The sequence below is a fragment of the Channa argus genome, chromosome 8 (assembly GCF_033026475.1).
Source record: "Channa argus isolate prfri chromosome 8, Channa argus male v1.0, whole genome shotgun sequence".
Classification (NCBI taxonomy): Eukaryota; Metazoa; Chordata; class Actinopteri; order Anabantiformes; family Channidae; genus Channa; species Channa argus.
In genome coordinates this window covers 4764340-4790348 of record NC_090204.1, presented here as the reverse complement: position 1 = coordinate 4790348, position 26009 = coordinate 4764340, and the positions used below count along the sequence as shown (strand labels likewise).

Here is a 26009-nt window from a genome sequence, read left to right as displayed (position 1 = left end):
CGACATGATGCTTATATGTCTTTATATACTTTGTGTGTACCCTTTTGTTGGTAAAGTAACTTTTATACCCTACAGAGAGTTGATGGAGGAGCTAAATCCCATCATAAAAGAAGCTTTAGAAAGAAGACCTGAAGTAAGTGCTGGCCATTCACAACTTTGAAACATTCTTTTCACAGTGGTGTGTCTAGTAAAAGGCAATAGTTAAAATGCCACGCTCTTCACTCTGCAGAACATGAAGCGACGCAGGCGTCGTGACATCCTCAGAGTCCAGCTGGTCCGGATATTTGAGCTGCTGGCTGATGCTGGTGTCATCAGTCAGATGTATGTAAACCACGTAAAATTTAGTAAATAACCATATTATTATTATTGAATGTGTATAACCTTTCTAATATTTTTTTTAAATCAGAGCCAGTGGAGGATTAGATGGAGAGAGCCACTCTCTGAACAGCACGCTACTTGAGTATGTTGATCTGACACGGCAGCTGCTTGAGGCTGAAAATGACAAGGACTCTGACACACTGAAGGACATTCGTTGTCACTTTAGTGCACTTGTAGCTAATATCATACAGAATGTTTCAGGTATATCTCTAAATTTCCACATTTGAGTCATCATTTAAAAATCTTAATTTTTCTGACTGAAGCTAGAGTATTAAATAATATAATAATCCATATATATAAAAAACCTTTATACATGCTCAGTACACCAGAGGAGGACCATCTTCCCTCAGCAGTCACTGAGACACAGTCTGTTCATGCTGTTCAGTCACTGGGCTGGGCCCTTCAGCATCATGTTCACTCCCTTGGATCGCTACAGTGACAGAAATATGCAGATCAATCGCCATCAGTACTGTGCATTGAAGGTACAAACAAATACAAAACGGTCCATATGTTAAAATGGATTTTCTGCATTAACAAAATCCATACTTAATTGTAACCAAATGGATTTTTCATTCCTACAGGCCATGTCTGCAGTGTTGTGTTGTGGACCTGTAGCTGACAATGTTGGCTTGTCTTCTGATGGCTACCTTTACAAGTGGCTTGACAATATACTGGATTCTCAGGACAAGAAGGTATAAGAAATGCCATTTCAACCAGTTTAATCTCACAAATTGTTTTCCACGATATGTGGGTGAGTACTACTCATGTGAGAGAGAAGAGAAGTGTAATATCCAAATTTAAAGTTTAAATGGCATGGTTCAGTAGTTTAACTGGATCATATTTGCTCTATATTTAAATAGAGCAAATATATCTCAGTAAACTTAAAATATGAAGTAAACTGCATATTTTAACCTACAAGTCCTCATTGAAGCACATGAAAACGTTCCAGATAATGTCAGACTGATATGTTATTATAATGTCTATTTACTACTTACTATTTTTGAGTCTTTTCTGGTTTTAGTCATTGGATAGATCATATTAATAGTTTTCATGCCATATCTTTGTATAAAATGCACAGCTTTATATTGTATTTTTATGTCCACACTAATATTGAAAAATTACGTGGCACCTTATGGTTCTGACAGTTTCTGTGTGGTCTCCTCCAGGTTCACCAGCTGGGTTGTGAGGCTGTGATGCTGCTGCTGGAGCTCAATCCAGACCAGAGCAACCTCATGTTTTGGGCTGTGGACCGCTGCTATACTGGCTCTCGTCGTGTGGCTGCTGGCTGCTTTAAAGCCATCGCAAATGTCTTTCACAACAGGTACTATGCTTGAACACATTTTTGTAGATTTGTTGGAGCTTGTGGTAAATTCTAATCAGAACTCAAATACTGAATTTGTTCTACATTTCCTCTTAGGGATTACCAATTTGACACTGTGGTGCTGCTCAACCTGATTCTGTTCAAAGCGGCTGATTCTTCCAGGGACATCTACGAGGTGGCCATGCAGCTGTTACAGGTCAGAATTTCTGTCACACAATATATGGATGAGAACTGATCTAAGTTTTTGTAACAAGTTGTAAATATATTACAATTATTTGTGTTACTCACATAGATCCTGGAACCCAAGCTCTTCCGTTATGCCCACAAGTTGGAGATCCTGCGAACAGATGGCATCTTGACCCCTCCCTCACCTCTGCCACATCTCTACTCTGTGTCTTACTACCAGCTGTCTGAGGAGCTTGCAAGAACTTATCCAGAGCTCACACTGCCCATCTTTTCAGGTTTACTACAATATATTTGTTATAGCTCTTTTTTGGTAGCTAGGTGTGTTGGTGTGTGTGAGTGCAAGAGACTGTGAGAGATGGCAGGGAATTGCTCTGTGTCTGAGTTTTTCCTCTGTTCAACATAGTATGCATAATACTAACTGTGCCCTGAACACACGCATTTTGGCCTGTATAGATAAAGGGCGTAGTAATTGAATACATTTTATAAAATGTGAATATTGGTCTGTTCTCAATTTTGAATTTATTTATTTCGAGTAGCACGGTTACTTAACTACATGTTAAAGCAGTCAGTGTAGCTCTTGTGTTTACATAGCTTTTTCACTTTGTTATAGTAATTCATAGAAACTTGAAAAGAGTTGTGGGTGTTACAGACCTGCCACCCTGTGCCCACTGTGTATAACAGCTATGGTGACTGGTGTATGCTAATAATGGTACACAACAGTGCTGTTGAGTTGCAGTCAATGTAAATAAGGAATTATGCATTTTATTCACATAGTAACAGTATATTGTTGTTTATTGAAGCCATTTTCTGGGGAACCTGTGGTTAGCATGTTTATTTAAAAAGATGCACATGCCTAATCAGCTGTACTAAATTATTCATATTCTAATATTCTTAATATTTATATTTAAGTTGTTGTTTGATGTAAAATGGATTAGAATAATTTAGCTAAACAGTGAAAAGCTTAGTAAGCAGCCATTGTACTTTTTTTTTCACCTCTCATAGTGCTACAAGTGATGCTAGTCATGCTGCTCACATTAACACACCCATTACAGATTTCCTGTTGTGAGTAATTAAGAAAAACTGAAAAACTTTTTTCTTAGGCTAGGCAAAATGACATCCAGCCAACATGTTACAACCCACCAGTTTTTCTGTTAGCCTTAGTGTCCAGACAAGTGGCCTGTGTGCCTTCTGAAAAGGCCAAATTCTTTCCTCAAGATTGTGCATAGAGTCAGAATTTAATTGATGAAACTATATTCTGCCCAAGTTAAGCTTCTTTTTATGGTTTCAGTTTTTGTTTTTCAATCAGTTAATAATTTAGCCAGCTATTGAAAATACTTCATAGGCTGCCATGTCTTATGGCTGGTTTTCGCCACTAAAATATTTTTTTTTTGGCATAAGGTGGTAATCTAAGCTTTTCTTCAAAGTTGGCAGATTGTGTGTTAAGACACCTTTGAATTAAAGATAGCCAAACAGTGTTCTTAGAATATTCAGTCTTGTAATTACTTTATTTGTTGACTACCTCTCAACTGTCCTGACTTTAGAGGTGAGCCAGCGGATCCAAACAGCGCATCCCGGTGGTCGTCAGGTAATGTTGCACTACCTCCTACCTTGGATTAACAATGTGGAGCTGGTGGACTTCAAACCCACTATACGGCGACCGGAAGACTGTGGCAGTGTGGAGGAAGATGAGGATGTAAAAGACCGGGACATCATGATGGTCAACAGTCGACGTTGGCTCCGTGGAGAAGGCTGGGGCTCCCCTCGTGCAACAACCATGGTGCTAAACAACCTCATGTTCATAACTGCTAAGGTGAGACAGCTAATAGACCTTTGCACTTATATTCACATTTACATTATGGTTTTGAAAGTTTTGACAAATTTCAAGGCATTGATCATTAAATGATTTTAATTCTACAGTATGGGGATGAGTTTGCTTGGTCAGAGATAGAGAATGTGTGGACTACATTAGCAGACAGCTGGCCAAAGAACCTCAAAATCATTCTCCACTTCCTCATCAGTATGTCAGGAGTCAGTAGTGATCCCAGCCTCTTGCCCTATGTAAGTCACAGAACGTTACATTGTCGAATCCCCATGTGCAGCTTCCACCCTCCTTTATTCCTTATTTTTCTTAATGTTTTACATGTGTCGTCAGGTGAAACGAGTGGTGGTTTACTTGGGCAGAGATAAGACTATGCAGCTGCTGGAGGAGTTGATGTGTGAGCTCGAGTTGACTGATCCTGTTAACTCAGCTGTCACTCACATGGACAACCCCCCCTACTACCGCATCACCTCCAGTTACAAGATCCCCTCAGTCACCTCAGGTAATGAACATTAGAAATGTTTATTATGTTCACTAGAAATGCACTAGTTAAAAGATCAGGCCATGTTGCATTGATTTAAATAAAATGTTTTTATCAGTGTTAGATGGGCAGTGTTTTATTTCTTCTCTCTCAGGAACCACCTCCAGCAGCAATACCATGGTGCCAGGGAATGATGGTCATCATGAAGGCAAAATTAAAGACTCAAACATGGAGGACAGGTATATGCTAAAATACAAGTAATGTTAAGGTCAAAGTTTTAAAAAGTACATGTCATTCTTAGTGATTGACACCTTCAGCCTCAGTACTCTTTGAAGTAGTCGTTCACGGACACTGTTGAGCAGATATCTTACAAGGCTATATTTGACCTTGATTCCCCTACTCTAGAAAAAGTTTAAACTAGAAAGTCTGCTTGAATTTCAGTTTAATTTAGAATTAAACAGTTTATTTTTAGAAACATTTTAGCAACACAGAGTGATAATTTGTTTTTAGTTGCTGATGCAACGGCTTAAATTAAAGTTGTTAGCTGTGGGCAAGAACCTCACTGCTAACGCTATTCTTTTAAATCAAGTGTGTCTTTACTGCAGTTACACCCATCTGGATATCTATAGTGGTCTGAACAGTAACCTGAACCAACAGCACCATCGCCTAGAATCTCGATATAGCAGCAGCTCTGGAGGCTCCTATGAAGAAGAGAAAAGTAAGATTAAACTCTTTGCACTTTGCCACTGAGGTCAGAATACCATTATTATTGCATTTCTGATGATTTTCTTCTTTCTCCAGATGACTCCATGCCACTTTATGCTAACTGGCGTTTAAAAGTGATGGATCACAACCAGCCAGAGCCTCTTCCCTTTCCTCCAACAGGAGGCTGCTGGTCTCCTTTGGTGGACTATTTGCCAGAAACGAACACCCCGGCTGTACCGCTCCACAGGTAAGCAGAAAAAAATGTTGCCTCTCTTTTATATTGTTGGGTTCTTTAAGTTAACGCATACTTTCTCTTTCAGGTGTAACATTGCAGTCATCCTGTTGACAGATCTCATTGTGGACCATGGAGTCAAAGTGGAGTGGAGTGCCTATCTGCACCTCTTGCTACATGCAATTTTTATAGGTAACCTTCTATCTGTTTGCGCTTCTTGGATGTCTGTATCTGTCATGAAATGACTGTTTATACTTCAGTACACCCCATCATAACATTGTGTCATCTCTTTTATGTATTCCTCAAGGGTTTGATCACCAGCACCCAGAGGTCTACGAGCACTGCAAACGTTTACTGCTTCACCTCCTCGTTGTTCAGGGAGCAAATAGCAATGTTCAGTCGGTGGCTATGGTGCTGTTACGCAACAGAGATTACAATGATCCAAGGGTTCTGACTGTGAAGCCTGTAGCTCCGGAGTTCAACCTCACAGGTCAGTTCGGCTGTGGAACTCAAAAAAAGGAAATAAAACTGAGTGCGAGAACTGTTTAACTGAAAGCCACAGGATGGCAGCAATGATCATTTAGAAAGCAGCATAATGATGATTATGAAATTACAGAGACTGGTACACATTGTAATTTTAAGAAATCTTGAGGAAGCATTTCAGATGACTGAAATGACAAACTGTGCCATGCAGCTCAATGTGTGCGTTTTTTTTTTTTTTTTTTTGTGAATTGTTTCTGTAGGAGTGCAGGAGTTATTGCCAGATTCTCAGCCATCACCTATGACTGACTCCTGCCTCAGCTCCAGCTCCACATCCTCCAGTATAAGTCTTGGCACAGGGGGTACAGCTCTGTCCCACCTCTCCCCTACACTTCTTAGTGAGGTAGATGTCACTACTGAACAGGACGAGAAAGCCAAAGCTCTTATTGAATTCATTACATCAAGGTGAGCTTCAATAATTTTTTTTTATAAATATATTCTAGTCTTACATTTATGCCAATAATTACTTGTACAACCTAACGCCACTGTCTGATGTATTATCTCACATGCATAGTATACTGTAGCAGCATGTTCAGCACATTTGTACCATGTTATTTACACTATTCAATAATTTGCTTTCATGCTTCCAGCACTGTCTGAAACGACTGGGTATTTTTACTTTGCATGGGTTTGATTTTGTTGGGGTTGGTTTGATATTGACCTATTTTGCTTGGTAGTATAACTTCTAAAGTTGTGACGTGTGGTGTAATTCCTAAACACAACCGGTGACATTGCCTCATGTGCATTTGCTCCTTGCCTTGTAGAAAGCGAGGCCCGCTCTGGAACCATGAGGATGTGTCGGCCAAAAACCCCCACATTAAGAGTGCTGACCAGCTTAGTGTTTTTGTTAGACATGTAGTGACTGTCTTCAGACATTCGCAGTCAGGTCTGTATGGTTCACAGCTGCTTGTTGTGTAATTCTATTAATTTGAGCTTTGATCACAGGTATGCACTTACCACCCCTTTCTAAGGTACACCTTTAGCTTTTAGCTGTGCAGCCAATTGCATGGCAGCAACTCGATGCATTTAGGCATCTGTACATGGTCAGGATGGAACGTGGTGTGGTTGTTAGTGCCAGACAGGTTGGCCTGATTACTTTTTCACGCAAAACCATCTCTGAATAAGACTAGACTGGTTTGAGATGATATGAAAACAGTAACTCAAATCACCACTGGTTACAACCAGGGTATTCAGAAGAGTATCTGTTAATGCACAAAACATTAAAATTTGAAGCAGATGGGCTTCAGCAGTAGAAGACCACACCGGGTGCCACTCCTATCAGCTTATCATCATATACCCATCAACTGAGGCTACAGTTTAGCTCACCAAAATTTGGTTTAACAACATGAAAGCATGGATCCATCCTGCCTTGTGTCGATGGTTTAGGCTTGCAATTGGGATGCAATGGTGTGGGGATATTTTCCACATTTTATCTATTCTTATGGCTACTTCCAGTGGGGTAAAGCATTATGTCCCAATGCTAAAATAATTTAAATCTGGTGTCTTAAAAATGAATTCACTTTTCTCAAATTTCCCCCACAGTAATGAGGTCACAATCACCATTGAAGTGTAGTCGACAAATCTGCAGCAACTCTATGATGCTCTCATGTCATTATGAACCAAAATCTCTGACGAATGTTTCCAGCACCTTGTGTAATCTATGTAATAAAGAATTAAGGCAGTTCAAAAATCAAAAGGGTGTTCAACCCTGTACTAGCGAGGTGTACCTAATAAAGTGGGTGGTGAGTGTAGTTGAAATGGCTTAATCATATTAACCTGTATGTACATGTCCACCTCTTTAGGTTTCCAGCTTGAGGCATTGCTGAGTGAAGTAGCCTTAAGAACAGCTCTGTCTTGTTGTTGTCGGCACTATGCTGGCCGCTCATTCCAGATTTTCAGGGCACTTAAACAACCTCTGACTCCCGCCACGCTGTCTGACATTCTGTCTCGACTGGTAGAGACTGTGGGAGATCCAGGAGAGGAGGCTCAGGTCAGATCATAAAATAACCACACAGTCTTTTTAGTGTTCTCATACATAATACCACTCACTACTAGTCAATGTACTCCAGAATTGTAAGTAATTTCTTGTGTTCTTGCGACTGGAATGTTTTTTTGATTTGATTCTTGTTCTTTCAAACCATTTGCTATCTAGGACAATATTAAGCTGTTCAAACATTTTCTTACATGTCAAGACACCAAAGGGCTTAGTGTCAAACTTTTAAATAAAGGTTTTCTCTATAAAGGAAATCATTTTTCCAGTTGCAAGTTAAAATTTTCCCATATGTTGTCCCATACAGTGTCCTCTGCATAAACCATAAATTTTTCCCAAAAGGCACAGAGCAGATTCAGGATTGTTTTATGTCTGAATATCAGAATATAGTTGTCCATTTCTTACTGACAAGTTGACTGCTGGTGTTTTGTATTTTTTTTTTGTTTTTTTCTTTAGGGCTTTGTCATTGAACTACTCCTGACACTGGAGTCTGGCATTGACACATTAGCAGACACGGTCAAAAACTATGACCTCCTTACTGCCTTAGCACAGTAAGTCCTCCCCTAATAATCTGCAGTACAAACGTAACTTAGTTTGAATCATTTTTATTATAGTATTGTAGTAACCTAAATAGTAGATTGTCTTTCTGTAATTTCTTTCTTTCTTTATTTTTAACAGAACCTCTCCACGTGATCACTTTTTGGGGCCTAAATTTGCTGCCAATAGGAAAAGCACTGGGCAGCTGAATCTGAACACTGGTGGTCTGTTCCATTATGCCCATACTCGCAGTAACTCCCTTCGTGCCAGTCTGATGGGTGAACGAAAAGCTGACAGACGCAGGAGTAACACCCTTGACATGACAGACCGACTTGGTGGTAGCCACGGAAACCTGGCACGGACGCGCAGCTTATCATCACTTGGTGGGGGAGGGAGTCCAGGCATGGATAACGTCCCACCTGTGGACCCTTCAAATCTGATGGCCACCGTGTTCTGGATTGCCGCATCATTGCTCGAGTCAGACTATGAATTTGAGTATCTGCTTGCCCTGCGGCTACTCAACAAACTGCTGGGCCAGCTGCCGCTGGATCGTGTAGACAGCAGAGAACGTCTCGAGAAGGTCCAGGCCAAGCTGAAGTGGTACAGCTTCCCTGGCTTGCTGCAACTATTCCTGAAGGGCTTCACCTCTGCTTCTACTCAGGAGCTTACCATCCACCTGCTCAGCAAACTCATTAGTGTCTCCAGACATACACTAATAGACCCTTCACAAGTAGCGGGTATGGCTTGAATACTTTGTTTATGGTTTTTAACAAATAGGTTTTCATAATTTAAAGCCACGTGAATACAAAAAACAAATGTGTGGTCCACAGACTTAATTGTTGTCTACATTGCCTTTTGTCTCTTATTAGCAATGTTTATTACCGTTTGTCCGTTCTGTGAAGAACAAACTGCTTTTTATGTGACCTTTTATTTTATTTTATTTTTTTACTGTCTACCTGGCACATTTGCAGGCTTTCCTTTGAATATCCTGTGCCTCCTACCACACCTCATCCAGCACTTTGACAGCCCTACTCCTTTCTGTAAGGAGACAGCTGATAAAATAGCCAAGCTGTGCACAGATGAGAAGTCAGCCACACTTTCCAACCTGGCCCACATGATGAGCCTGTACAGCACACATAGCTATTCCCGCGACTGGACCAACTGGATCAATGTGGTCTGTCGCTACCTGCATGATGCCTTTGCTGAGATAACCTTGAACTTGGTTACTTACTTGGCTGAGGTATGTAAGATCCCACTTTTCGCTGTATGTGTGTATGTATGTCGCCATATGAAAAGATAAAATCAGTATTGACCATTAATGTGTATCTCTGCTACTTAGTTGCTAGAAAAAGGCCTCCCCAGCATGCAGCAATCCTTGTTGCAGATCATCTACAGTCTGCTGAGCCATATTGACCTATCAGCAGCCCCTGTCAAACAGTTTAACCTGGAAATTATGAAGATCATTGGCAAATATGTTCAGGTAAGCTTTTGCCACATTTCAATATATTACTATATACCCGTGCACTGTAAGCTGTAATTGTCTGACATTAATTCATATTAACACAGGCCATACATTGTACAAAAAGCTCAATTCAATGAGCATCAGAGATTAGACATGTACTACTTGCCTAGTTATGTCAGAAAGGGATTATTGTCCATTAACACCTACACAGATGATCTAACAATGGAATCATTGTATTTCTGTTTGTTTTTACAGAGTCCATATTGGAAGGAGGCCCAAAACATTCTTAAGCTGGTTGTGTCTCGCTCAGCCAGCCTCGTTGTTCCAGACGATGTGCAGCGCTCTTATAGCTCAGAATCGTGTGGCTCTCCAGAAATTGCCTTTACACGTATATTCAACAACTCTTCTAAGGAGCTGCCTGGCAAGACTCTAGACTTTCACTTTGACATCTCAGAAGTTAGTATCCTTAGTACTCTTACCTCAGCGTTTTCCTTTAAACATATTCCGCTATCTTTGTTGCTAACTAGTCTTATTTGGCTTTATAGACACCTATCATAGGTCACAAATATGGTGATCAGCGTACTGCAGCCGGCAGGAATGGAAAGCCACAGGTGATTGCTGTAACTAGAAGTACCTCTTCCACATCATCTGGTTCCAACTCCAATGGTCTGGTGCCAGTAAGCTGGAAGAGACCCCAACTCTCTCAGGTACCTGCCTAAAAAGACAAAAATCCTCTAACAATAACTCCGACAAGAATGTAGGAGGGAGCACTGGTTAATGTGATACTTCATCCGTTCCAATTTTTATCTGTCATTTGGCTTAGCAACTGCATAGTTTTGAAACAGACATAAAGCATAATGTTTTGTTTTAATCAAAATATCTTGACCTTTGTATTTTGAACCCAGCCAGGGATAAAACACATAGATTTTAATAAATCAAAGCTTGTCCAAAACAAAATGCACTGTTTTAATGCACCAAATGATTAAAGAATATCTAAGAATTGTCTTGATTTAATTCCTACACTGTCATTTTGGTTTGCTTACAGTATGCACCTCTTAGTTTCATACTTTAACATGCTGAATGCAAAATAGAGTATATGGCATATGTTGTACAGATAGTACATTTTGAGTCAGGTTTGGTTACTTTGTTTATGTATTCTTTTTACAGAGAAGGACCCGAGAGAGGCTGATGAATGTCCTGTCTCTTTGTGGCCCAGAATCTGGCGTTCCCAAAAATCCATCTGTAAGACTCCTCTCCTACTCTAAAGCCTCAGACAAGGTCTCTGTAAATTCTCTGTTAAGAGTCCTGCAGTTGTTACTACATTTATCTTTTTTTTTTTTGTGATTTTAAGTGATTTGAATTTTTGAATTGACTTGATGTTGATACAGTAAATGTGTTTTATTGTTTGCAAACAAAGACTCTTTCCTTCCATCCCTTGCAGGTGGTATTCTCATCCAGTGAGGATCTGGATGCTTCAGACCAGCAGACAAGTCTTATACCCACAGTCGAGGAGGTGGTCAGAGAAGAGGAGATGCAGGGAGAAGATGCAGGCAGTGAACAGCAGTTCGGCGTCTTCAAGGACTTTGACTTCTTAGATGTGGAGTTGGAGGATGCTGAGGTGAGATCAACTTAAAACCTTTTAACGGCCAGTGTTTTTGCCTCTGTTGCCTACGGGACAAACACATAATCACCTAAGATATTTCACAATTGCACCAGTCTATCCAAACAAAACTATATCTTGTTAGACATCAGAAACCTCACGATTCCAAGGATATAAACCACTTTAAGATAGAAGAACCGCAGCAACAACAGTTTCTTAAAATTTAATGCATTCATAATTTGAATTTTGCCGTTTCTTACCTTTTTATGATGTTTTCTTTTTTTGTTCTTTTTATGATGCCCTTACTGTTTAAGAATTACAACCATTTTAATTTGTGTATGCAATTTTTGGCCTTGTGCACAAAAACGGGGGTTAAATAAAGTGGTAAAAACTAAATTAACTTTAAAATCCACATGCAAAGTTACTTCTTTTCCTTTCGTTGCTGTTGTTGTGTTGTTACAGATTATTAACATCTGTCTTGTTTGTTCAACTTGTGTCTTATTTGTCCTTACTTTTGTAATATGATGATATCTTTGTTATGTAACTGTCTTAAGTCTACTAACACATGTATTCCTTCTCTTCTCTTGCCACAAGGAGTTGCAGGTAAGTCTGTGGGTGAGAATGCTACTTAGAGATGCCATTCTCTGCAGTATCGTGGTGTCATTCTGTGTTGTCGTGTTGTCATTAAATAGTTCTGGAGTACTCTTTGCTTTCAAATCATAGCTGCTGAGTTAAAAAAAAATGTGATGTAATGATCTCCTCTGAAGTTCGCGTTCTGAAATGTTAATTTACAATTTATATTTGTCTTGTTGTTTGTTTCCTTACTTGGTAAAGTAGCCTAAGACTCCACTGTTGTGTTCAAAGTATCTCACTGCTGTTTGCATGGTTGTGCTGTAGGGGGAGAGCATGGACAACTTTAACTGGGGGGTGCGTCGTCGCTCCCTGGAGAGCATGGACAAAGGAGACACACCATCTTTGCAGGAGTGCCAGTACACAGGCAGCACACCAAGCCTTAACCTCACCAACCACGAGGACACAGATGAATCATCTGAGGAGGAGGTATTGAGCGCTAGCCAGATTCTCACCCGCTCTGGACTTGTAAGTCTCACTCCAATCAGGGTCCCCCACCCCCCTAGACCCCCTATGCTCCACACATAGCCTGCTGGCATGGTGTGTGTGTGTGTGTTGTGTGTGTGTGTGCGCGTGTGTTGTGTGTGTGTGTGTGTGTGCGTGCGTGCGTGTGTGCATACTCCGCTGGACCTGCTACCAGAATGGACAAGGGACTAGATGCTTGCTTCTTCGCTGGTGGTAGATGCCTCCCCTTCAAACTTCACCTCAGACCCTAAACCTCTGACTGCTAGATTAATGCTCCTGTCCTTTCTTATATTTGTTTTCATTTTTACCATAGATAGGTAAGTACATTGTAGAACAATCCAAATAAATTGGTTCTATTCATTTTGTAAAGGTAAAGCATTAAATACAAAATTCTCTTAAAATGTAGATTTATTTTAAATATTAAGGAAAATTCCGGCAATAAATGTAAATTTAGTTAAATATAATTAGGGTTATCATTCGGTGTAATCAGTTGCATTATTAACTATTTGGCTGCTTGTTTCTAACTTACCTTTCCTTTGTTTTGCATTGCAAGGAAAGTCCTATTCAGAGCTCTTAATAATAGTTCCATTGCAGTGTTTCCCACAGAATTTGTTTATACCTACATTGGTGGCTGACTAGAGGGGACTATTTACTCCACAAACATTATCACCTCCATGAAGTAAGGATTTATTGGAGGAGTTGGTATTAGCTGTAGGTAAATTCATTTCTGCAACAGCCTACATGCAACAAAAACAAAATAGCTCCCTTAAATGTATTGTCTGTGTCTGACGTCATGTGGGCTCTCTCAGTCACACACTGCAGCATGAATACCTATACCTATAACTATATGTTCAGGTCCTCTAATACCAGACATTACTCTGTTCAAGTGGCAGTAAAATGCATCTGGTAAAGACACTGTCGCAGATGCAGTTACATTTTCAGTCACATTTGCGAGAGAAATGCTCACAGTGTAGGCTGCAGATGTGTCTGCAGACATTTTTGTTAAATGGCCAGCATGAGTACAGACATCAGCCAGAGCACATTCATTAAAAAATGTCAGAGATTGGCCTTATTAATTGATCGATCAGTGCTACATTGACACTTACAGGGTGGTACTTTATAACTTGTATTAACAACATTTGGCACAGGCAGCACTTTTGTGTAAAGCCTGTTTCTCCACCAATGTGCAGAGGAAATGCATTGATAACACTCGTCATTTTTCGTGTCATCAATTTAAATTATGGAAATAACCTTAACAAAAGGAGATAAGGGCTGCTGCTTGACATTTGAGGCTGGAAATAGTCTTCAAGTGTAGTTGAGCAAGGAGAAAAAGTCCTCTAGTTAACTGATCGCGAATTGTCATAATTCTTTTGTGTAGATTAAAACAACAGTTGGCCAAATATACTTGGTTGACAGTAAATATACTGTGACAGCCCACCCAAGTATATTGTATGTGTGGGAAACACTGTCATTAAAGTAAATGCTTTATGCCAGTCTAAAACATTTTTTTTTCTTTCTTCTTCTGCTTTTCTGATCTTAGTGCACGGTGAGAGAATGAGCTTCTGCCTCTAGTGCACACTTTTTCTCAAAACTGCTTGTAGTTTCCCACTATTATATTAACATTAGACAAATGTGCAATGCAATGTATTTATGTGAATTTTAAGCTGAATTTGTTAAATTTAGTGTAATACATATTAATATTATTGATGTTGGCATGATCTTACATTTTTCAAGCAATTTTAGTGCTAAATTAGTTGAATGGTAGACTAAAATGACTAAACATGCTGTGCTTAACAAAGAAACATGGGAAATACCATAAATGAAGCACTGCAAGTCTAAAGTACTAATCACTCCAAACCTGCTGTTAGTCTAAAATTGAATTAAGTATTACAGTATATAAACACATAGGGTGCATCTAAAGACTTAAGTGGCTGTTTGGCTGTAAAGCACCAGACAGGGACATGTACCACAAAGAAAACTTGGTAGAGATCACTTGGGAATAGCTTGCTTCACTACAGAATAACTTCTCAAGCAGCTCTGTGAAAAATGAGATTTCTTCTCATGTTAAAGTGACTGTGTTGCTAATTAGAAGCAATTAATGTCAGAATCATGAATCAACTACTTTAATATATCCTAAGATATCGAGTCATAATAATTTCTAGTGGGAAGTGATATTTTGCTGGTTGAACTAAAAACATAAATATAACAATTTAGGAATATTTTAGTAGGAAAAATAATGCAGGCTACTTTAAATAGCTGTAATATTACAATTAAATGATTATTGAATTAATATTTATTATACTTTTGTCTAAAGTTGAAAGTATTTTGAACATGTGACACAGTTACCATAATGACAGAATTTCCCTATGATGTTCTGAGCTCCAGCAATGTGTTGAGTCTTAAAGCATCGACAGTGTTGGGAATACCATCAAAAACAAAAGAATCTCTGTGCCATCAAAAGGAATCTGATATCATTATGTAGTTATTTCAGCGGGCCTTCCTTCCCGATTGTTAAAGCTGTTTTAAAATCAGAGTAACTTAAGAAAAGCCCAGAACAGCAAACAACTACTAGTTGTGGTGCTGATCCAATTTTAGAGCAGGTTGCCTGTGCAGCATAGGTTACATTTCTGATCCTTCCTATTCAAAGTGAGCCAGCTTTGTGGTACTGGAAAACCATGTTAGCCCACAAACAGCTGGAAACTCCTAATCTTGCTTCATCACATAGACTTAAGTTTTTGCATCAAAGTATGTTATACCCACTGTAAGATCATGTCTACAGTTTGTAAAGTGCATTAAGATTTATTAAGCATAAATTAAGATATATTTAAGCTTGCATATTAAAATTTATAAAATTCTCCCAAACATAAGATGTTCAGTCTGTGTCTGTTAGTAAAAGTTAAATCACACTAGATGATATGCAATAAAGTTTGTTTTGTATTGTGTACTACTTAGTGGTCCGTATGGTTTTCTCCTCTAGCTCAACAGTGACTCTGCTACAGATGATACTGCATCCAACCATGTGGACTCTTTGCTGCAATCTCAAGAATCGTCCAGCAGTGCCCTTACAGAGGACACGAGTGTCCTGCCCTCTCTTCCCTCACTCCCTCGACTGGATAGTCCCATTTTGGAGATGGCCCACTCAGACAGCACCAGCAGCCAGCTGCCTGAGGTGCGATCAATCGGGAGTAGCAATAAACTTTGGTGCTCGGGTGCTTTTTAGCTTGTCTTTTTTTTCCTGTTCAAATTTCATCTGCTTCTGCTGTACTTGTTGTCTGGTGTGTAATTGAGGCAGAGGTTCAGCTAACTTTCGGGCGTTTTGGATGGGATAAAAGTGCTAGGTCTACTACTGTGGCTGCTGTTGGACTAAGGCATTGTGTGCTGCTTTTTCTGCTTCTCACTTCCTCTACCATTATTTGCTTGGTTGCTCTGCTCTGGGTATGGTTGCTAAGAGTTAACTCTTGTTCTCCTAATAATGTGCTGGGGCTTGCTTGTATGATTTGGGGAGAGATGAAAACAAAAGCTCACCTCAGGTCAGCTGTTACTGCTCCCCTCCAATAACACAACAACTGACCATTCCAACTAAATCCTCCATTAAAAACTTGTGAAATGGACACCAGCTCCTTTATCTTCGCCAGGTGTGTGTGTGTGAGTATGAGTCCATTACAAGTAGTGTATTAACTTTATAAGTAAACTGAAAACACATAGCACTCTAGTCAATTTAACCCCTCAGTTTTCTCCTGTAGTAACATACCATAGCTGTTCTTGTGATGAAAAGATTTGCTATATAATGCTACTGACATTTATTTCTTATGCTAACAGTGGTTTAAATATTTTGTTGTCTTTTAGTATGGGAATCGTCCTAGCCTACCAATGAACTTAGAATTTTATTTTCCTCCCTTAAATGCTAATAATCTTATATACAGAACTGAATTTCACTTTTGAACTCAAGCGAGCACATGGTCTCAATATCATCCCAAGGACATCTCACCGACCACAGCCCCAGCTCTTAGTGTAATGAGTCCCAGATAAAACCATCAATACTCTTACTCATTCCCTTCAAGATGGCCACGACCACTACTAAAAGCTTTTTGTAATAAAGCTGCTGTCTCTGTGATGTACTGGCTGCCTGCCACACTCAGCTTTCTTAATGCATTAGACTTTTAAACAAAAAGCAAGACAGGAAGTAAAAACGAGTAAGCTTAATTAGAACTCCAATGACCTCTCCCAACATATCCCTCGCCCATGTACATGGCTTATATCAGCATGGTGCAAATAAAATACAAAGTGTCCTTTGTTTAAGTCAGACTCTCTGGCTGGTTTTAATCGATTATAAATATATTTAACTGTTTAACATGGCTTGTTATGCCACCAGTACTGTGTGTCATTTCCTTACAGTTGGGTGCAAACGTTTGCATCAGAAATGAGGATAGTTTGCATTTAATTTATCAAGGGGGAAGCTGACTTTTCCACTGATATAATTTTTATTATTTTACACTAACCTTTAATACTTCTGAGGATGAATGAATATTTGTACTAACTGAATGTGCATCGTTAATATGTTACACTAAAATAAACCTAATATAGGTGTATATATGCTCAGCTATAACGTGCATCTAAGCATATATTTGTCATTAATCTGCCATCCTGTTGCCTCTCAATCTGTATTGTTTCATGATGATGCTAGTTTTGTTAGTATTTAGTTAAAGTTTTAAATAGTATTACAGTGATAGATTGACATTGGTTCCTGTTAATTCAATTAGGGAGTGACACAAGCAGTTTCTAAAGAAGTGAACATTTTAAAGTGCTGACTTAAGTCTCTCGTATTAGTAAAACTAATGTGTTAATTTAGGCTATATAAAGGTTAATCAGTAGTTATAATAAGGATGATTGTATTGTATGATATTTTCCATATTGTATAATTCCATTTGTTGTCATTTACCAGGTTGCTCTTGATTGCCCCCTTCTGACTGTGTTACAGGACGGTGTTAGTATGACTGCAGCGGATGAGCTGAGCAGCAGTGTGAGTGAGGACACAGGGTTTTGTAGCGCCCCACCTCTTCCCTCTGACCCACCAGAGCTGTGTGACCTCACAGACGGGCAGGATCCTCCAGATTCTCAGGAGACACAGGAACCTCAGGAAAACCTAGATCCAGCACCCCCTCCCCCGCTGGCCATAGACACACCACCGGGGTCCCTCTGTGAGGAAGAAGCGCAAACAGTTCTATCTCTGCCCCTCACCTTGCCACCTGAGACAAAGCTTGATCCAGACCCAGACAGCACCTGTGGCTCTCTGTGGGAGGAAGATGTGACCCAAGCCCTAAAAGAGCTGGACGAGCGCTGTGAGGAGGAGGAGGCTGACTTCTCTGGCATGTCCAGGTAAATGGATAAAAATATTATTTTGGACCACTTGAACCTAAGGACCATATATGCATTCCATTTAATGCTTACTCTGTCCATTGGTGATTTCTAACCTAAATGCTAAACAAATCGGGGTGTATGATTATTATTATTTGGATTCCATATGACAAGAGATGATGGTCATACTTTTTATTACAGAAACTTTAAAATAACTGGAACTTTTTCACTGCACATGCTTTGAGCCAGAGAACCAAAGGAAGCAAAAAGTATTCACCAGCTTCACAATTTATAATTTATTACAATGTAATTTATCAATGAATCATTGTCAATTCGTTGTTGTTGTTGTTGTTTTACAAAAGCACACTCAATGCCTACAACTATACTTGAGTATACAATATTTAGTAAATGCATGTTTGGCAGCATTTACAGCATTGAGCTTGTGTAGATAGATCTCACCCAGCTTTGAATATCTGAATACTCTATTAATCTTCTGCTTTTCAGTAATGTTTTCATGAAGTTAATTAGAGTGTTGTCGTCTTGTCCTTATGGTGTAGATTTTGGCCAGGATAGTGATTTCATTAGTAACTGAACCTTCCAGGTACAGTCCAGATGTATTTTCAGTGCATTCAGACAGTATTCAGACCCTCCTATGTTGTAGCCTGATACATTTGTTTACATTTTTTTTCTTTCATTAATCTAAACTCGGTACCCTAAAATGACAAAGTGAAAAGAAAACTTTAAATGGATAACTGAAATATCACGCTGGCCAAAGTATTCAGACCTTTGCAACAACACTTGAAATTTAGCACAGGTGCCTACAATTTCTCTTAATTGTTGCTGAAATGTTTCTACACTTTGAATGGAGTCAACGTATGGTAAATGAAATGTATTGGAGATAATTTGGAAAGGCACACACCTCTGTATAGATGGCCCCACAGCTGACAGCGATAATGTATAAGCAAAAGCCATGGTCAAAGGAAATGCCTGCAGTGCTCAGAGACAGGATTATTGCAAGGCACAGATCTGGGGAAGGCTACAAAAACGTCTGTTGCACTGCAGGTTCCCAAGAGCACAGTGGCCACCTTAATTCTCACATGGAAAAGGTTTGGGACAACCAGAACTCTTCCAAGGGGCTTAGTAAGAGAGGTCACCAAGAACCCTATGGTCATGCTGACTGAGCTCCAGTGATCCTGTTTGGACATGTGACAAAGCCCCAGAACCATCACTGCAGCTCTCCACTGGTAGAGTGCCTAGACGAGAGTGTCTTGCTCCAACTTGGAGTCCTTCAGGTGCTTTTTTTGGAAAGATTCACAAGTTGTGCCTCAATTCAAAATTTTATGTCTCGAGGAAACCAAACATTGCTCATCGCCTTACCAATACCACCAACAGTGAAGCCTGGGAGACTGGTCAGGGGGGAGGGAAAGCTGAACGGAGAAAAGAATAGAGAAATCCTCAATGAAAATCTGTTCCACACCACTCAGACCTCAGACTTGGCCAAAGGTTCACCTTTAAACATGGCAATTTTAAGGACACAACCCAGGCAACTCAGGGGAGGCTTAGGGACAACTCTGTGAATGTCCTAAAGTGGCCCAGCCAGAGCCCTGACTTTAACTCTATTGAACTTCTTTGGAGAGACCTGAAAATGGCTGTTCACCGATGGGCCCCATCCAACCTGACTTAGCTTGAGGAGATTTGCAAAGAACAATGACAAACAAATCGACCTATACATGTGTGTAAAGCTTGTGCCATGCCCAAAAAAGACTTAGAGCTCTAATTGCTGCCAAAGGTGCTTTAATATAAACTACTAATTTTACTTTACAGACATTTCTAAAATTTCCATCAGGCTGCAACTTAGCAAAATGGTTTACTACATTCATATAGTGCACTCAGGTGGTCTTCATGTAACTAATTTTGACTTTGGAAACCAATCAGCTCCACCAGTAAAAATTTAGAGGAGTTAAATAAAGGGGGTGAAAATTTATGCAATCACTTATGTTTTTTTTTTCTTTTCATTTTTTTTCAATGCTGTAAAAAATACTTTCAAGGAACATGATTATTTTCTGTACCTAGTATGTAGGATTTCTGTCTGATATTGTGAATGGCGAATACTTTTGAGACAGTTACATTTTTATTTTTTGAAATACTTGGTATGGTTCCCAATGGGCTGGGGCTTTGAAGGTGGGCCAGGGTTGGCTGTCTCGTTTCCTCTCTCTTCAAGGGGAGCCAATTCTGGCTAGAGGGTCATTGTAAAGTCAGTGTTTGAAACCACTTGGAGCAATATTACGAAGCTATGCTAAAGAAGTAGCACACATAAATAATTGTGTAGCCTCTTCCTTGCAAATATCACTGTGTTCAAGGTCTATGATTAAGTTAAGCCTTACACAATTGATAAGCACTTGCGTAAGTGGTTTGTACTGTGCAGTTGTCTGAGATCAGTGATGCACTAAACAGCTCTGCGTTTTCTATGTATGAGGATTTATGTGAGTAGCATAGGACATGATTAGCAACTCAACAACATTTTTACTACTAAGGCTGGAGCTGGCTCTGTTTTGCAGAAGTGCCTAGAGCTCTGCAGTTCTGTGTGGGATGGGAGTGCAGTGCACTAGTGCTGTTAGCAGTTGCAGCACAGTCGTTCTGCAGACAAGGGGAGAGAGTAAGAGAAAGAGAAGCGATAGTTGGGGTGATGATGAGGACAGAGACTGTATCCGCTGCAGCGCTTGGCAGCGCAGGTTTTAGATACTTATATTCAATCTGCTTCTTCAGGTTGTTTGGTCCTACAGGCCTGTAAGTATCTGCTCTGTGTGTGTGTGTATGAGAGTGAGAGAGAGGGAGAGAAAGATGTATGCATGATGCTAAAATGCTAATAGCTGGTGTTGTTATTGTGTTAGAGCACTGCAGTAGATTATAGCCTTCAAAATACTGCAGCAGAGTCTTGTAGCAAGGGAAGCATATTCAGCAATGTAAGGTCATTTACTTGCAATGAGTGACAACAACCGTGTGTGTTTACATTTGCCCTTCAGTAAAGACTGAGGGGAGCGTAAGACATGTTCGATTGTAGCTCATTGGTCCCTGTGTGTGTGTTTCAGTCAAGATGAAGGTGACGCAGACTGCTACTCAGAGATTCAGGCCTCTCCGCCCCCTTCGCCCTTCCTCTCTGCCATCCTGGCAGCATTCCAGCCTGTTGCCTATGACAATGAAGAAGATGCTTGGCGTTGCCATGTCAACCAGATGCTGTCAGATACAGATGGTTCCTCTGCTGTTTATACGTTCCACGTGTTCTCTCGCCTTTTTCAAGTAAATGCCTATTAAATGCTTTATTAAATCTATTTATTTTATCTAAAGATTCACTTTTTGTTTAAGATGTTGCATCTTTAGTATTGTTTACTGATGTGTAGTAATGTTTCTTTTTTGTATAATTTCTTTGTTTACTTGTTTAATATAGAGCATTCAGAGAAAATTTGGCTTCATTACACATGCATCTGTTCGCTTTCTTGGGGAAAGACTCCAGCGAATGGGTAATCAGTTCCTCAGCTCCCTGGAAGTTATGACGTCTTGCTCACAATGCCCCACTGTGCTTCTGGATGCTGAGACGGTGAGGTCATACTGCCTGGTTGTCTTCAGTAATTCTCATAGAACTGAATAACCAGTTGCAGCAATGTTATGCACATTGCTTGATATTTATATATGTTCTGCTCTAGACATGTTTGTGTTATGTACTACCTGTTATTGTATGTGTTAATGTGTATGTTAATGTATGTGGTGTCCTGTCTTGCTGTTGTAGCTGGTCTCCTGTGGACTGTTAGAGACTCTGAAGTTCAGTGTGCTAGAGTTGCAGGAACACCTGGACACCTACAATGCCAAGAAAGAAGCAGCAGAGCTTGTAAGTCATCACATGTTTTCCACACCAAACATTTCTGCTTTCACATTGTCTTTCACAGTCCCTCCTGGATTTTGTGGACATCCATGGGATTAATTGTTATTGTAAGCTCTAGTCTGTCTTATCAGTGGGGCAGGCAATGAATTGGTGTTGGGTGTGAGTATATTTAGCTGCCATTACTGTCTGCATCACTAGTGACATCCCATCCTGTAGGGATAAAAATAACTCTCAGGACTCCTAAGTCAGTTATAGAAAGCCAGGCAAGAGAAGCTGTGAGGGATGGGAAGAGAGACAAGGGGCAGGGGAGGAAAAGAAGAGATGAGATTGCAGAGGATTCTGGGATGTAGGGGCGCTAATTGAATGAGACGACAGTGGTCCCTGGAGGGCTAGATACTATCCCGTGCTCTGAAACAGGCTGCCTTTAATTCGCTAAGTACAAAACTCTTATTAGATTTCATTGATGACCAGCCCTTATTACACACACAAATACACACATGTGGATGTATACATCAAATGGAGAAAAACTCTTGTAATCCTCTCCTTTTCGTAATCTCTATGTTTTTTTTTTCTTCGTCATTCTGTTTTGTCTCACTCATTCCTGTCCTCCTCACCACGTAGTGGCTGGAGAACTGCAGGAAAACATTTGGGGAGAAAGACAGCAACCAGCGACCAAATACTCAAGCACAGGTAGGAATGAACACCTATTTTGATGAATGAGAATCCCACTTAACACTACAGATGTGGGTGAATTTTACAACTACATAGGTCTCAGCCTTGAGAATATAAGTCCAACAGACATTACGTTGCATGTTTATTTGTTTTTTTCTACTACAGTATATGATACAGTGTAGATTATGTCTTCTATGGAAAAAATTTAAAAAACTAAGGAAGAATCTGTACTTCCTGCATTAGTTGCAGTTAGGACTGTCAATGGTTATGACATAATGCATTAATGCACATTTCTTACATTTCTTTTTTTTTAGCCTGTTAATATGGATTCTGTTATAAGGAACTTTTGCCTCACACACACTCATAGTGTACAGCTGTAGCTGGGAGAAAGATTGCAGTGGAGGTGGATAACACTTCTACTGTATAGTTACATACAACTTAATGACTAAAAAGATAGTGAAAACAGTTTATTAAATCAACTGTCAAACAAGCATGCAAAACGGCAATATCAGCTCTGCCCGCAGTGATCTGGTGGATGTGTAATCACTCATTTCTATGGAACTACTAAACCATAAGGTGTCTGTGTGGTTTGCAAACCATTTGTAACTTAATACTTGAGCAAGTTCTGGTGAAGTCTATAGCAGCCTCCACACTAAACATGCCTTATCCCTCTACCAGCTGTGTGAGTGAACTACATAAGATTGAGAAGAAAAAAGGATCTAAAGAGTGGTAGTGACTGATTTCTATAATAATTTGAAACCCCGATCAACACAGTGATTAGTTTTTCTCAATTGCTAATATGCGTTTAAGGAAATTGGGATCCACTTGATCCTCATCATTACCATCTTAACACATCACAAGTCTTTTCGTGCAAATGTGTTAACACATTTCCACTGGTTTCACACATTTTTACATCCTTTTTCAAAATCTTTAACAAGCATGGCATTCAGTAAACCAAAACTTTGATGTATTCAATGGGCAAACAAAAGGAAAACACATGGTCCAAGCTGATGGAAATTACTTGCAAAATTCTGAATCTCTAATGTACCTCTGTGCAACCCCCTGCACACAGTTCTTCAAACGGCAATCGGCCCTTATTGCTCAATAAAAGATGCCAAATCTGTGTTGCAAGTGTGGATCAAAGGTACCAAAGAAACATAAGAGTTTTACGACTAGGCAGGAGGGGTGAGGAAGAGGGGTTTGCATGCGTGTGCAGTTGTATCAAGATCTCAAGCTTCAAATTAAATTTGGGCAACAGGTATTGACCATGTTATCAATCATGGAAGCGTCCATCCCATTCTGAGTCATTTTTTCAAAATGAAAATAGCTAAGTCACTATCTTACTGTCTACAAATGTATATTTCAGTTTTACTGTCTACAGCAATGCAGTTGTTTCAACAAATTGATTTATTGTATGTTACGGTCACAATGTCCACAGATTACCGCACGCTTTTGGCAGAGGAACGATTTTTAAAGCTAAACGGGAGTCTGCCATTATATATGTGGTTGTAGCAAACAATGCATTTAAAATGTTTGAAATCCAGGCAGCGGTAATTGCAGATCAGGAAACCTTTAGAAATCAACACTGAGTTTGGCTAATATTGATCAATTCCTTAGGAAAAGCTAAGTTGAAATCAGGTAGCTGTACAGAGTTCCATTTCAAAGAAAAAGAAAACATTTTTTGGGAGAAATTTAGTATTTATTAATTGTGGAAAGAACACATTACAATGCTGTGCCATATTGATTATTCAAATGGGTGTAGTATAGAAGTTTATTGTAGGTTTTGCATGTCAGTGACAATTCATGGGCATTTATGAGCATAGAAAGAGCTGGACCCAAGAATGATTAAAGAATACAATTTTTATTATTTATTTTTTTCACAGTATTTCAACAGGCAATCTCAAGAAAGAACAGGTGCAGAGAGCAGCAGGGTTTGTTATCTCTCGTAAAAATCACCATGGGATTATGGGATATTGATAGCTGCATTTTGTATTTTGTTGGCCATTATGTAGCGACTGATTGAAAGCGCGTACAAGTTTGACCAAAAGTTGTGTTGTTTGGGAAAAAAATGCTTTTACAAAAACAAAACATTAACAATATGCAACAAAAGCACATTTTTCTTTCAAACAAAATGTGTTATTTTGGGCGGTGAGCTTCTGTTTCAGCTTGTGTGTTAACGGTTTTGAAAATGTGATTTCAGAGTGGAACCAAGAATGAGAAAAACTGTAATATCTGGTGTTTTGTATTTTATTAAGATTAAAGGATAAGGGACATATGAACAAAGCAGGAACATACTTGAGGCTTCTTCTCACTAAATCTAAATATTGGTATCTTATTACTTTGTAAATATATTTTTACATGTAACCGCCACTGCAAGACAAAAATGTCCCTTCTGGGATTATTAAAGTGTCTATCTGTTAATGTTAATTTGCTGTCTTAAATTTTTTTTTTATGAATTTTCACTCGGTTGTCAGTTCATTAGCTTCACCAAGTCAGTAACATCTGTACCAATGTATCTTCGCCTGTGCTTATAACGGTATTAAAACTGGAAAAATGTCCCTTTTTAGATAAAAGTTTGAGTACATAAAATATGTGATAAATTTGCAATATATCACAATACCAACGTTACATATAGCAGGCCTCCTTTTACTGTACTGCTTCTTAGTTTCTGGCTCCACTGCTGGAGTTATGCCTGCCAGCTGCTGTCAGTCGAGCTTCAGCCTGCAGAGACAAAATGGAGAATTTCTTATATTTTCCACAAATGTTGACACAGATTTTGACTGCATAAAGGGATGACTAATGTAATTTTAGCTGGACTTTAAAGCACAATAATAGCTTTATCTCTATATGTTTGGCTAGCTTACAAGGGGGAAATAATCGAGTCAAATGGTCCTCAGTTGTCCTAGGTTCCTTGGAGTTTTTATGTGGTCCCACAGTCCACATCATAGGATTGTTGACACTTTCGCTTATCTTGAGCTCTTGCCTCCGATCTGTGGAATTCATGGTTCGTTCATCACCCTCAAAAGTGCTGTCTTAGCTTTAAAAAAAAAAAAACACCTCTTCAGTCACACAGTTAGTCTTCCCTCTCTCTCTGTAGCCTCTGTTTTACTACATCCCCTGACTACTTTCATTGTACATGCTTACAGTAAATGTATTTGTTACTGCTGAAGTGAGCTTGTGTCTTTCGGCACTGACCATTTCCTGACCTGTGTGAAGGGAAGATGATGAACCACTGCTCCTTGCCTGTCAAATCACTGTGTCTAAGTGATCATGTTAAAGCTCACTAATTCTTGGTCTTTCTCTTCTTCTGTTTTGTTTGTTGTTTGTGTGTGTGTGTGTGATCTGCTCACCCCTTTGCTTAGCAAATGGAAAGTCTAGCAGTAAGTGGTTCTCATATTATAGACTCTTTAATAATCATGACATCAGACAAAACCACTGACCATCTCATGTCTGTGTACTATACATACCTGCGCTGTCGACAGCCACAGGCTGTGCTCTGCCTCCACCACCTACCCATTCCTGTTCCTCTGTTTTTACATCGACTGATCATGAAATGTCAGCTCGACTCTCCCATCCACCCAATCATAACATACTTTTGTTTCTGTTGCTACATCCTGACTGGATAATCAGCGTTTTAACCTCTTTGTGCTGCACGCTGATTCTATCTAGAGATAAATGAAGAAACGTATGTTCAGTGTAGAGTAACTTGTGATTTTAGAGGGGAAGTGCCACCCTGGGGTATCAACGGGCAGGGATGGG

At 39.6% G+C, this 26009-nt stretch overlaps 1 protein-coding gene across 14 annotated transcripts in view; it reads left to right on the top strand.

Annotated features, from left to right (window-relative positions):
• fryl (furry homolog, like) overlaps positions 1-26009 on the top strand; it is a 67073-nt gene that overhangs the window by 37924 nt on the left and 3140 nt on the right. For 7 of the 14 annotated variants that reach the window (XM_067514462.1, XM_067514463.1, XM_067514456.1 and 4 more), the window contains 35 exons: positions 76-133; positions 230-321; positions 407-579; positions 700-860; positions 960-1070; positions 1545-1699; positions 1796-1895; positions 1992-2160; positions 3427-3695; positions 3803-3943; positions 4038-4206; positions 4340-4424; positions 4791-4903; positions 4987-5137; positions 5211-5314; positions 5430-5612; positions 5866-6067; positions 6427-6548; positions 7465-7652; positions 8109-8203; positions 8331-8926; positions 9161-9429; positions 9529-9669; positions 9907-10107; positions 10197-10358; positions 10819-10929; positions 11093-11269; positions 12149-12349; positions 15324-15515; positions 17325-17722; positions 20791-20998; positions 21147-21296; positions 21486-21584; positions 22200-22268; positions 25613-25630. In XM_067514462.1, coding sequence (XP_067370563.1) covers positions 76-133; positions 230-321; positions 407-579; positions 700-860; positions 960-1070; positions 1545-1699; positions 1796-1895; positions 1992-2160; positions 3427-3695; positions 3803-3943; positions 4038-4206; positions 4340-4424; positions 4791-4903; positions 4987-5137; positions 5211-5314; positions 5430-5612; positions 5866-6067; positions 6427-6548; positions 7465-7652; positions 8109-8203; positions 8331-8926; positions 9161-9429; positions 9529-9669; positions 9907-10107; positions 10197-10358; positions 10819-10929; positions 11093-11269; positions 12149-12349; positions 15324-15515; positions 17325-17722; positions 20791-20998; positions 21147-21296; positions 21486-21584; positions 22200-22268; positions 25613-25630 — 5833 coding nt within the window. The remainder of the gene's footprint in view (positions 1-75; positions 134-229; positions 322-406; positions 580-699; positions 861-959; positions 1071-1544; positions 1700-1795; positions 1896-1991; positions 2161-3426; positions 3696-3802; positions 3944-4037; positions 4207-4339; positions 4425-4790; positions 4904-4986; positions 5138-5210; positions 5315-5429; positions 5613-5865; positions 6068-6426; positions 6549-7464; positions 7653-8108; positions 8204-8330; positions 8927-9160; positions 9430-9528; positions 9670-9906; positions 10108-10196; positions 10359-10818; positions 10930-11092; positions 11270-12148; positions 12350-15323; positions 15516-17324; positions 17723-20790; positions 20999-21146; positions 21297-21485; positions 21585-22199; positions 22269-25612; positions 25631-26009) is intronic. The other 7 variants (XM_067514459.1, XM_067514458.1, XM_067514452.1 and 4 more) reach the window with 4 other exon arrangements.